Source organism: Leptopilina boulardi, unplaced genomic scaffold (assembly GCF_019393585.1).
Source record: "Leptopilina boulardi isolate dan_hultmark-lab unplaced genomic scaffold, ZJU_Lbou_2.1 LbouV2_353, whole genome shotgun sequence".
NCBI lineage: Eukaryota > Metazoa > Arthropoda > Insecta > Hymenoptera > Figitidae > Leptopilina > Leptopilina boulardi.
The window spans coordinates 128343-141646 of record NW_026137922.1 but is presented as its reverse complement, the minus strand read 5'-3'; the positions used below and the strand labels follow the sequence as shown (position 1 = coordinate 141646).

The 13304-nt window shown below is 29.8% G+C and overlaps 2 protein-coding genes across 3 annotated transcripts in view; one reads left to right on the top strand and one right to left on the bottom strand.

Annotated features, from left to right (window-relative positions):
- Nucleotides 1-13304, top strand: part of LOC127286354 (MFS-type transporter SLC18B1-like) — a 255832-nt gene that overhangs the window by 230387 nt on the left and 12141 nt on the right. The window lies entirely within an intron of this gene.
- LOC127286356 (uncharacterized) lies at nt 37-1956 on the bottom strand. Of its 2 annotated transcripts, none has more exons than XM_051312758.1 (2): nt 1347-1956; nt 37-481 (listed from the first exon to the last, which is right to left on the bottom strand). In XM_051312758.1, exon 1 carries the CDS (start codon nt 1949-1951, stop codon nt 1403-1405), a length of 549 nt encoding a protein of 182 aa, XP_051168715.1. In that variant the 5' UTR covers nt 1952-1956; the 3' UTR covers nt 37-481; nt 1347-1402. The 2 variants fall into 2 exon arrangements, with proteins under 2 accessions (XP_051168715.1, XP_051168713.1); XM_051312756.1 differs by having other exon boundaries at nt 37-478.

Here is a 13304-nt window from a genome sequence, read left to right as displayed (position 1 = left end):
TTGTAGAAAATACTTTCTACTTACTTTTCACGCAAAAGATTGCGAGGGAACTGTTTTAACTATTTCTAGTGGATTAGAACTGCCTCCAGATTTTGGAATGTCTGCTTTTGGTGCTGGGACCATGGAAGAGTGAGTTTCAACTTTGCTTGCTTTTGATACGGAGTCGATCGGTTTTTCGAGTCCATTTTGTTTTTTTACTGATGCCAATAGTTTTGTCTGCTTTTTTGCATCCTTCTCTGCCGCTGATTCGACTTTCCGTAAATTATTAGGCATAACTTGTTTTGCTAATGCTGTCAAATGTTCTATCTGCTCTTTAACACTTTTGTGATTCTTAGATATTTTTTCCGAAGGTGCATCGTCATCGGTCGTCAAAAGATTTTGAGGGGTTTTAATTTTCCTACCACTGGTAGTAGTCCAAAGTGCTCGTTTTGCTTTACTTTGTTCCGATCCTTTTAAAGTTAAAAAATGTGACATGGTGCTGCTAACACATAGAAAATATTTTACAAAATTAGTTAAAAGCTTGTATTTCACTTCACAATGAAAATAATTAAAAAAATTATGAAACACCTATGTGTCGTAATTGCATTAAATTATAAATTAAAAATAATTAATTTTTATTAATATCCAACATTGAAAGATAGAAAAAGTAACAGTTATTTAATATTTTTAGTTGTAGCGAAATATGAATTTTCTGTCAAAACGCCACAATTTCTTGAAATTCAACGTTTTTTAATATCCCAGATAACGCAAAATATGAGTAGCAAGATTCAAAATTTATTTTTGTATGGGAAAAAAAGTTTTTATTAAAATAATCTTTTTTAATTGAGTTTGGCTTAAATCAATAAAATAAATTGCATTAAAAAATATAGTGCTATATAAAAGTTTTACAACTTTGAAATTTGTAACATTACAAAGCTTGTGGCAATTTTATATAGCAAGTTTACTTTTAAGAGGACACTTAAAACTATTTACAATGTTAGTGCAAACATATTAGCTCTAGGATGTTTGTCTTTTGGACTGTCACTTTTTTAATAAAGAAGTTCTGATTTCAAACTCTGCTTTTTAGTCAACAAATTATTATTAATGTCTGTAATAAATATTTTGTATATATTAAATTTTTTGATTTTCTTAATATAAATTTTGTTAATCTATTATACATAAAAATATAAGTAGACGATAATAAAAAATAATAGACAATTTAAAAATGTGCTTCTATTCAAGTGCAATTTCATGATTAGGAATAATAAAATCAGAATCTCATTTGGATAACAAAAATAAAATAGCTTGTATTTTTTAAATATTTAATTAACCAGAATAAAAATATTTAAGAAATAGACTAAACTCACCAGTTACTTCTATATGATATCCACTGAGAAATATTGTAATCAAGAAGTAAATGGTATTAATTTCCTGGCCACACTATCGTTGATAGAAACAAAACGCATATCCAATTGTTTTCAATCACTACTTCTTCCCTTCCATTTGCACTGCTCCATTTAGGCATTCTGTAAACTTTGCTTTTCACATCTTTGATATTAACTGCTTCAAGCCTACGAGATAAATTTGAACAATTAAATACGCCTGCAACGTCCGACGTGATTCCAATATTGTATACCGGCAGGGCAGTTCGAAAATGTTGAACAATAAAAAAAGTTTGGTCTCCATAATTTATTATATTTTTTATGAGACAAATTCTTGAATCTTCTAACGCGCAGTAGCTGTCACGCAGACTCGTTGCATATCTGAATTTACCAACTTGCAGGTTGTGAAACTGGTGCCAAACATTAGCTGGAAAATCTCCTAAAAGTGGTCCTTCAGCATGCGGTTGTGTGAACTGAATGCCAGTATCATCATCGACAATTGCGGTATTAAAATCCTTCTCACAAAGTCTTTTATATATTTGCTGAAGACTGAGATGTGGTTTCCGAATTAATTTTCGCATTTCTGGCATATTATTTTCAAATGAAAATGCACTGAATGAATCCAAATTACCCAATGTTTCGACATCTTCTGTCATGTGCAAAAGACAGTGCACATTGTACGAAAGAAACTGTCGTCCGTACAACCTGGCACACAAAGTTACGTAACTTTCGCAAGCTCCTTGGCAAAAAGGATACATTTCACGTTGTGTCTCGTCTGAAGCAAGAAGTCGGCTGGTGCAATGAAGAATCATAAAATGCTCATAACGATCGTTTGTAAAGATATCTTGTAGAACAGCCGGAGAAATGTAGAGAAGAAATTGTCTCAGTTCAGTCGCTTTAAATGTATGAAGCATAGAAATTTTGTTCGGTTGACGATTGAATTCTGATGGGCAGTATGCCTGCAATTATTCCATTCTCGAATCAAAAATATCCAATTTTCTACCATCTAATCTTCTAAATCCAAATTTTCCATAAACATGTGCATTTAATACTTTTCTCGTGTTTCCAAGATACAGAAGGTGCATCGGTTCAAAAGGCACTCGTCTCACTAAAGGTACAAACGGAGACAATGGACTTCTACCCTTGTGATGATCTTCGTCCTCAAGAGCTTCATATTCTTCGTCTGTTCTCGGGGCGTGCCTAATTCCTTCGAAAACCGTCGTACGTGGAAAGCCTGGCACATTGCGATGCCCTATCACTTTACATTTAGAGCAAGCATTGGCAGAATTGTGAGCGCAATGATTTAGTGCGAATGCTCTGGCCAGTGCATCAGCTATTAAGCTTCGAAATGTCAGAGGGATTAAACGATTTCCTATTATGATACCACCTTCATCATCAATTTCCCTGAATTCCTCTACCAGTGGCTCATAAAAATCAAATGGATTGGATGGTTTATGCCGGCCTTTAAAAATACCTGCTGTAATGGGTCTTTTATCACCAACATTGTTAATACGGTACTGATGAGGCCACAACTAATGTGATCCATTGTGAATACTTGCACCATCAGTACTTAGGTGTTTTTTTAAATACAATGTGAAGATACTCTCCTCCTGCAACGTTTTGAACTATGTTACTTGCTACTATAGTAGGGGTATTCAATAATGTTCTAACGTCTTTCGGTAAATAAGTTAAATTAAAAGGAGGTTCTCGTAATGTTCTTAGAATAATATTCCCTTGGGTATGTTTTAAGTTAGCAGCGAGAAATGCGTTTTTCAGAATCCTTTTATGTGCAATCAGAGGATTCCGATCAATATGTACATTTTCTTCTCTATCTTCAGAACTTGTTCCATCACTATTGTCATCATCGTCGTACACATCGTCTTCATCGTCGTTATCATCATAGTCGAAATCATCCTCATCATTATCATCATCATCATCCTCCTGAAAGTCTTCGTCTTCTACTATTTCATTATCATTATCATGATCATTGCCATTATCTTGTGATTGAAGTTCTTCACGATTATTTTCGTTGTTAAAATTAAAATTTTCAATGTCACCGGAAAATGTACTTGTTACAAAAAAAGAGGTATTGGAACCAGATGTAGATGGGCTTGAAATAGTTCGGACGTCAATGTTCCCACGAAGTAAAGAGGTTCGTCTTCTTTGCTGCCTCAAACTAAGTTCAGAGAAAACTTTAAATTTCTCAGACATATTTAACTTACAGGTCCTTCTCAAAAAGTTTGTAAACTTCATATGAAAAAAAAAGATATTAATTGTCAATTTACTTATTTATTATTTATTTTTATTTCCAGGTCAAATTCCATAACATTCAAGTAAAATTATAAATTTTATCTCAGCATCGTATAAATCAAATTAACTCAAACATATCTATTGCAGAAATTTATTATTTAGATTAAATAATTTTTTAAAACTTTTATTATAAAAATATTTCTTTATGTATTTATTAAAAGCAAGTTATATTAATCATTTTTTAAAAACAAATTAATTTTTTTTTCTAATTCATACAGTTTTAAAAAAATTGTTTATTAAATACCTGTAAAAAAAGAAAATTTGGAAAAGGTTTTGGTTTAAATATATATTTAATTTACAGGAAAAATGTTTCACACACGCGAAGTTACGATACAAAAGTTGGTGCTCTCCTAATTGTTTGGATGTAAAAGTATTTTTCAAATCAAGAAAGAATTTTTTTTTAATTTTCCATTTTTATGTTGGAAAAGAAGGGAGTAGGGGTGGGGGGATTTGAGGTCTCCGAAAAAGGATTACATACTTATTGTTTGAACAACCCAAAATATTTTATTTTAAACAATTAAGGGACAAAAATAAAAAATTAATTAAGAATAATGTTATTTTTTAATGTAATCATTCAAAAAACAAAAATATTATTTCTGTATGCTTTCCATAGTTTGTAATTTAAAAGTTATGCTATTTATAATAATTAGTAATAATTTTGAATGTTATATACAGTATAACATATTAATAAGAATAAAATCTTTACAATTTTATGTAAGTCATTCATTCAATGAAATAACACTCTAAAAAAGTCGGGATTTCAACTCATTTGAAGGCTGAATTTAAGGAGTTGTTGATTTCCAAAATTGCTGAATTTCAGCAATGTGTTGCCAGTTCCAAATTTTTGAGACTTTTTTTTAGTGTGAAAAGAATATTAAAATATTTTTTAAGCACGATATATCCTATCGGATACATAAACAATGCATAAAACAAAATTGTCTGTACTTTTAAATTAAACAAAACGTTTTTTACACAATTTAAAATTTTCAAATTTCTTAATTTAAACATTTTTTTAACTTAAATAATTTTGTTGGAAAGGCAGAGTTTGAAATCGCAAATTGACAAAATTAAAACTATCTGTAAAGTTATAACTTAAAAATCAAATATCAATTATACACAAAGTAAAAAAAAACTCAAGGTGAAATGTCGGTTCTACTGAAAGACGAAAACAAATTTAATAGATATATTTATGAATAAGTAACAATAAAGGATTCTTAAATAAAATCTTTCGGTATTAATAACATATCTAAATAAGAATAAAGTAGTTAATTCCTATATCTATTTTAATAAAGAAATGTTTGGTTAAATGAGATTTTTCGTTTAAATTATTATGTATAATTAAGTTTTTTAGAAATCGCAATACCATTTTTCTTTGTAAAAGGTAAAAAAGGTAAATAAATTTTCAGAAATATGCGTTTCAAAGGTGCGAAACCAAAACTGTTAAACAAAATAATTGTTTATTATAATTAATAATTACATAATTATTCCATGTATGAAAAATAAAAATTTTATATTCACTTATTACAATTAAAACAAATTGAGTTTTGAATTCAGTAAGGTTTGAATCAATGAAAGTTTAAATTGACTAAATTTGTGGTTAATTAATAATTTATATAAATTTAAATTTATTTCAGTTCTATATAATTTAATTAAAATTAAATGAAAATTACATCATTTTAAATTTTGAAAAACAAGATTTAGATGATATATTATAATCTCTAAAAATCAATTGTTATCGAAAATTTGTTAACAAAAAATCTTTATTAATTTAAATTAATATAAAAATTTCAAAATTCTCGTCAAAAAATATTTAGCCAGATATATTAATTACATCTCTTCTAAAATAATAATTATTGTTTAAAATTTTTTATCCAAAATTCTATTCCAATAATTGATCATTTTAACTAATAATTATCTTAATAAAATTCTACTCTAATTGCATTATTTTAAAAATAAGTTTTTAAAAAAATTTTTAAAATTCATATACCTATTACCAAAAATTCGTGGAGAAAATTTGTAGCATTTCAAATACCAAAACGTTAAGCTTAAATCTCACAAATGAAAGTTAAAAGTAATTTCGATAATTTTCCTTTGAATTCCATTTTTAACGTGCACAACTACTTCTTTTTGAATTATAAAATCTCTATTTGTAATCGTCAATGTTTCGATTTTGCTTATTTATCTTTCATCTGATAAAAGTTGTTTATTTTTTTCTCAGGATTGTATTGAAATAAAATTTTCACTAAAATTTAACCCATTAACGCCCAAAAACTGAAAATTCTTTGTACACATTCAGGCTACGTTATTTTAAGTAAATCGGTCAACATTTTGTACGAGCGGTACATTTCCTATAGGTCTTGAGTGTGCTCTTTCCGATTCCGGTGTCAAAAATTAATTTCGTCTAAGCCTAAATTAAATATGGCGGTTTAAATGTCAAAAAACACAAAAAAAGTTTCATTTTTTTAAGTTTGACATTTTTTTTCAATCGGAAAAAATGTAAGAATAAAATTAACTTGTCAACCATAGGTGCATAAAAGTTGTGTACTTTCGAGAAACGTAAAGTAGAATAAAAAATTTCAAAATGGCGGACCAACTATGGCGTCAAATTCATTGTAAAATGTGAAAATTTTGTGCAATATTGGTCAAATTGACAAAATGTAACTGGATTCGCCTGAATTTTGTTACTCGGGGGTTTTTTGGGTCGCTGATTAAGAATCTGAAGTCGGTTTTCAAAAATGCAAAATGGCGGATCCAATATGGCGGATGAAAAATTTAAAAATGCATTCAATTGGTCTGAATTTTCATACTCGGGGGTTTTCGGGGTTGCTGATTACGAATTTGAACTTCGTTTTTAAAAATTCAAAATGGCGGATCCAATATGGCGGAGGAAAATTTAAAAATCGTTTAGATTCCCCTGAAACTTGTTACTCGGGGGTTTTTGGGGTCGCTGATTACGAATTTGAACTTCATTTTTAAAAATTCAAAATGGCGGATCCAATATGGCGGATGAAAAATTTTAAAAATTGTTTAGATTCCCCTGAAACTTGTTACTCGGAGGTTTTTGGGGTCGCTGATTACGAATTTGAACTTCATTTTTAAAAATTCAAAATGGCGGATCCAATATGGCGGACTGAAAAAAAAATTCATCGTATTTACTTGAAATCAGTTACTCGGGGGTTTTTGGGGTCTTTGATTAAGAATCTGAAGTCGGTTTTCAAAAATACAATATTGCGGATCCAATATGACAGATGAAAAATGTAAAAATCCGTTCAATTAGCCTGAAGGGGTTTTCACTTTTTGTCTCTTAGCCGCCCATTTAGGCGTTTACCAATTCTTACCACGTGGAGGTAGACAAAATTAAGAATCTTTTTTTTTATTTTTTTAATATAATTTGTTTATTTTAGGTTTAAAAATTAAAAATTTATTTATTCAAATGTCTGATTATTTCTAGTGACATTTTTTGAAACAATTCTTACACAAGTATTTTTGGCAGCCATTACAATACTTGTAAGTTCTAATAACACAATTTTTTTCGGAACATGGTTTTTGTGTGCTTTTCTGGTATGCTTCATGTGGTTGCTTACTTTTTGAAGTAGACTTACCAATATAAGCCTTGGAAATCTCTAGAACAAATTCTTTTGTACCGATCTTTTTATTTTCAGGGTGTATTGCATTGTATAATACAACTGCATTCACGATTGAAGATTGAATCAATCTTAAAAAAACAACCCAAGTCCATCGTTTAGATCGAATACTTGGCAATACGTTATTGCAGTGACCATCGTAGAGATCTACTCCACCCATAAATTTGTTATAAATGTGGAAAACTTGTGGAAAAGGAATTTCCACTTTTGATTTTTCTTCCGCATTATACCTTTTCAAAGGCATAAGAGGAGTTACTCCTGCAGCTGTGGAAACAATAGAAACCTGCTTCGAATCCATTACACTAATATAATTTACTCCACTGTTTTTGTCATGTTTCGCAACAAATGTTCCTCGGGGAGCCTTTTTGTCAATAACATTTTTTTCACTTACTCTGTTTTCTCTCACAGTGCCTGTAGCCCGTAAGCCTAATTTTTTTAAATGTAAAACAAGGTCAGGACTGGTGAAAAAATTGTCGAAATAAAGATGATACTCAGGTATTTGTCGTGGACTTGTAAGTAGAAAAAAATTTTTCAATAAAAACATAATTACGCGAGTACCTAATGTACATTTACTTAAAACATCTCCAACTGTTGAGTTTTTTCCACAATACAAATCTAAGTCTAGGAGATAACCATCTTGAGTACAAAGACCCCAAAATTTTAAACCAAACCTGATAGGTTTTCCTTTAATAAATTGTTTCAGACCTGTTCGTGCATAAGATTTAGCCATCATTTCGTCACCAGATATTGCGGTTTCAAAATACCCATATCTTTGAATATTTCTCCGAAACATTTCAAGAATTGCACGAACTCGCCACCCTTTATCATTATGGTCTGTGTCCTTAGATTTGGAATACTTTAGTTTTGATTTTCTCAAATTCAGTACGCGACATTGCACATGCAATAACATTATTACGTAAGTAGGGATCAGTCGACCAGTGGTCTCTTTGAGATTTTCTTTTGTTAATTGCTGTCAGAATAATAATCCCTAAAAAAGTATTAAAGTCTTGCAAACACAGAAAACTAAAAGGTATTAAAATAAGCTGCAACGCTTCTTATTTTAATCAAATTTTTCTTATTTTAATTCATTTTGGTTTTAAAATAAGTAAAAATGGATTAAAATAAGAAGCGTTGCAGCTTATTTTAATACCTTTTAATTTTCTGTGAAGATAAATCCAAACCATTTTCGGAAGTTGCTTCTATTATATAATTTTTTATTTCATCACAAAAAAAGTTTTCAAATAGTTCTACAGGAGATGATTCATTTATTTTTTTCTTGTTAGTATCGGTTAATAGAAGCAAATTTTCTAAATTACCAGTAGATGTTGTTTCACCATTAACCCACTGATAAGTGTGATTTTTTTCTAATTTAATTTGATTATCTGTATAGCGTTTATAAGTTTCCCTGAAGAAACTTTGTGGTTCATTTTCATATGTTTCAGTTTCAGAATCAAAATCATCAGAACTACCAGAATCATATGCATCTGGTATCAATACGATTTCATCGTATGCATCGTTAGAATCATCAAACTCATATTCGGGTTGACGCTTATTAGATTTTTTAGCACGTTTTGCTTTAGGCGGCATTTCTGAACAATTAAATGTTTAAAAACTAAAAATGCAGACGAACAAAAAAGACTCGCTGAGGAATTAGAAAAAAGAATTTATAAAAAATAAAATGAACTACAAAAGCAAAATATAAGAAAACAAAAAAAGAACAAAATTTTTTTTCTTTATACCTCCGTCGAAAAGACGCATGTATTGCACCGATATCGCAGCAGAAAGTATAAAATTTACGTTCTAGTCAACAAGGAAAGAAATAGTTAGTAAAACTTTCATGAACTAGATATTATCTTCTGGATGGGCCCGAAGTTAGTAAATTTTTTAACTTTTTCGACGAATTCATCAACTTTTTTCTGTACGCATGCGCAAACATTGGATTTTATGGAGATAGTGGTTATAGATCCGCCATTTTGAATTTTTGAAAACCGACTTCAGATTCTTAATCAGCAATCCCAAAAACCCCCAGTAACTGATTTCATGTAAATACGATGGATTTTTTTCAAAATCCGCCATATTGGATCCGCCATTTTTTATTTTTAAAAACGAAGTTTAGATTCGTAACCAGCAACCCCGAAAATCCACGAGTATGAAAATTCAGACCAAACGAATGCATTTTTAAAATTTTTCATCCGCCATATTGGATCCGCTATTTTGCATTTTTGAAAACCGACTTCAGATTCTTAATCAGCGACCCCAAAAACCCCCGAGTAACAAAATTCAGGCGAATCCAGTTACATTTTGTCAATTTGACCAATATTGCACAAAATTTTCAAATTTTACAATGAATTTGACGCCATATTGGGTCCGCCATCTTGAAATTTTTTATTCTACTTTACGTTTCTCGAAAGTACACAACTTTTATGCACCTATGGTTGACAATATAATTTTATTCTTACATTTTTTCCGATTGAAAAAAAATGTCAAACTTAAAAAAATGAAACTTTTTTTGTGTTTTTTGACATTTAAACCGCCATATTTAATTTAGGGTTTGACAAAATTAATTTTTGACACCGGAATCGGAAGGAGCACACTCAAGACCTATAGGAAATGTACCGTTCGTACAAAATGTTGACCGATTTACTTAAAATAACGTACCCTGAAAGTGTACAAACAATTTTCAGTTTTTGGGCGTTAATGGGTTAAGTGAGGTTATGTAGATAGAAAAAATGTACTTACAAGGCACGTATATTTTTGCTAATCTCGCATCAACAATTGGTTTTTCAAAATAATGCTAATTCACCATTTACTAGAATTAAAAACTTATTTGCAGCATAAATGTTATTTATGCAAAATAAAAGCAAGAGAGCCACGAGGAGAGGAAATCACAATCACAATAATAATTTAATAGAACATTATGTGATATTAAAATTTTATTTATTCTAATTACAATGAATTTTGAATTATAAATTAATAAAATTTTTATTACGTAATCAGCAATTAACAAATATTTATTTTATATAATTATATAATTTTTTTTTAAAAATTGTGAATTAATCAAACACGTGTTTTTAAAAACATCAATCATGTTAATTAAAATATTTAAAAATATATTTAAATTAAATAAAGTATCACTAATTTGTTCACGCTATTATTAAAAATATTGAAAAACACATTTAAAAGGTATTTTTATAAGATCACATACGTGATCGTCAAAACAGTTGTTTTTACTAACACGAATGCGACCGCACTAAAATGCGTCGCATTGACATAGTGATTTTGCATGCACTTCGTGAGACTCACGAAGTGCGATTAAAGTGCGACGCACGTTTGTTATCTGGGATAATTTGATATATCTTTAAAATTACTAATTACTAATTATTATAGAATTATTAAAATTATAGATTCTATTTGGTACTGGAAAATTGCAAAGAAAAACATAAAATATACCTTTTAATTCTCTAATTTTTATTTTTAAATAAATAAGAGATTATTGTTTATTATCCTAATTCATAACTTACTTGGAATATAACTTTGAGTTGGATCAAGGTGAGGAGCTAGTATCGCCTGATTGTGTGGTTGTCTGTTTTCATCTTGACTCCTATTTAAGCTATCAGCATTTCGCCTCGTATTTCGCGAATGACCTTTAAAATGTTTGTAGAAATTTGACAAAATCCACCGTTTTACTCCATGTTCTGGTTTAGCTGATTTGTTTACATTTGTTACGTGATTGCATATTGGACAAAATATTTTTGCCACAAACATGTCATTCACTAATTGCACATCACATTTTACTTTTTTTAACAATTCAATATTCGATTCTTCAAAACCATCTGAAGCAGATTTTTTCTCGGCGTTCGCAATTAACTTTACAAGCTTACTTTTCTCATTATTTACGTCGTTTCCGTTAGATCCTGAAGATGATTTTTTAGATTTTACTTGCTTCGTTTTCTCCTCGGTTTTCTCTATGGTCCAATAATCTAATGGTTTCTTTTTTACAAATTCCACCATTTCCTTAAATAACAATCGATCGCCAATTAAAAATTGAAAATTTTGGTCGAAAATACCGAAATAGGCTGTCAAATCAGTTGTTTCATTTGTCCTTTTTATTAAATTTAACATTTTCGTTTTTGAAAATTCTTCCAAATCGTTGATAACACTGTCTGTTATATTTCTAAAAGACAATGGATTGTCGAAATTCTGATAACGACAAATATTTTTTATGTGCATTGGAACGAATAGACCTAATTGACACTGTAACTTGTTCCAAAAATGTTCTTGAAATTCATCATGTTCTTTGATATAAGCTCTTTCGCTACTATTCATCATTGAACCGTACATCGATTAATTCCAATTTAAAAAACCGAACACTTTTTAAAACTAGTAGAAGTTAGTAAACTCACTGAACACACACACTGTCAAAGAACAGGTTTCTTTAACGCGGAAAGTACATTCATATAAACACGTGCTCGTATTGCGCGAACTCGTATGCGCAGATGACCAACGACCGCACGAGACTCCCAGGTATTCCCGATATTCTTGAAAATTCTTGGTGGTTCTCACAGTATTCGTACGCTATACTGCACTATTCCTTCGTTACTCTTAAAATTCCCTCGGATTCTCTTGTTATTTTGCCTCATTTGTTCCTTCTAGATGGTGTAAATCAATACTCCTCATATTTTTTTATTGAAATATTATTCTTGGTTTACTCTTCATTCTTCGTTTGTTCGACAAATAATTCTGAAAATATTCTTTGCACTAAAATCGTTATATTCTAGAGTGAAAAGCCCCTCGAAAAAAACTTTTAAATTTCAAAAATCTAATATCATATTCGTAATCAGTAACCCCAAAAACCCCCGAGTAACAAGTTAAAGGCAAATCCGATCAATTTTTCATTTTGTCATCCGCCATATTGGATCCGCCATTTTGAATTTTCAAAAACTGGCATCAGATTCGAAATCAGCGACCTTGAAAACTCCCGAGTAATCAGTTTTGAACACATTTGACCAATTTAAAAAAAATTGTCCGCCATATTGGATCCGCTATATTTAATTTTGAAAATTTAAAAAATCTGACAATAGATTCGTAATCAGCGACCCTGAAAAACCCCTATCGTGCACTGAAGCGATAAATTTCTGTTAATCAAAAATGTATGCTTCAAAGGGTTAAGTGCATCAATATATGACAAAAAATTCCTGAAATGTCCAAAAAAAAATTAAAAGTTTTCGAATTTAATCCATACTTTTCTAAAATGTTGTCATTTTAACCTACTTTTTGATGACAATCAACGTATTAAAAAAATCATAATTTTTGAAAAATTAAACTAAAGAACTTTAGACACTTAATTTTTTTGAAAATATTTTAATTCGACAGCTCAGATTTTTTTCCCAAAAATATGTAATTTTCAGAAGCGCGGTTTTTTTAGTTTTCGAGTAATTAAAAAAAAAGTAAAAAATCCAACTAGTCGCGCAACTGATGTGTCGTGACGCTTGCCTATCCGTCCGTTTAAGATACGTTGGAAACTTTTATGTAACAATATTGTTTAACTAAAACTTTCATATTATTTAACGATAAAAATTGATTATTATTGGACATTTAACATATGACGCAAAATTCCTGAACTGTCCGAACAAAAAATTAAAAGTTCTCGAATTTAATACATACTTTTCTAAAAAGTTGACATTGTTGGTGAAGGTCTAAAAATCAAGTATTATTGAATTTGATAAAATAGGTTTTGTATTACAACGTTTTTAATTTTTGACATTTAAAAAAAAATTTTCAATCTACAATATATATATAAGTAGAATGCATAAAAATTATATATATATAATGATTTTTAAAGCTTTTTTGATGGGCTACACGATGGTACTTTTTAAGGGAGATTTTCAGATTCAGCAGGTTAAAATCTATAGAAATCTATACTTCTTTTCCATTCCCTTCGGTTTAAATTTGAACCATTTTGCAGAATCGTTCTTGATATCCGTAATAT

Excerpts from the sequence above, each read along its gene's own strand:
- LOC127286356 (XM_051312758.1), bottom strand. The coding sequence starts at position 1,951 with ATGCCAGAAATGCGAAAATTAATTCGGAAACCACATCTCAGTCTTCAG.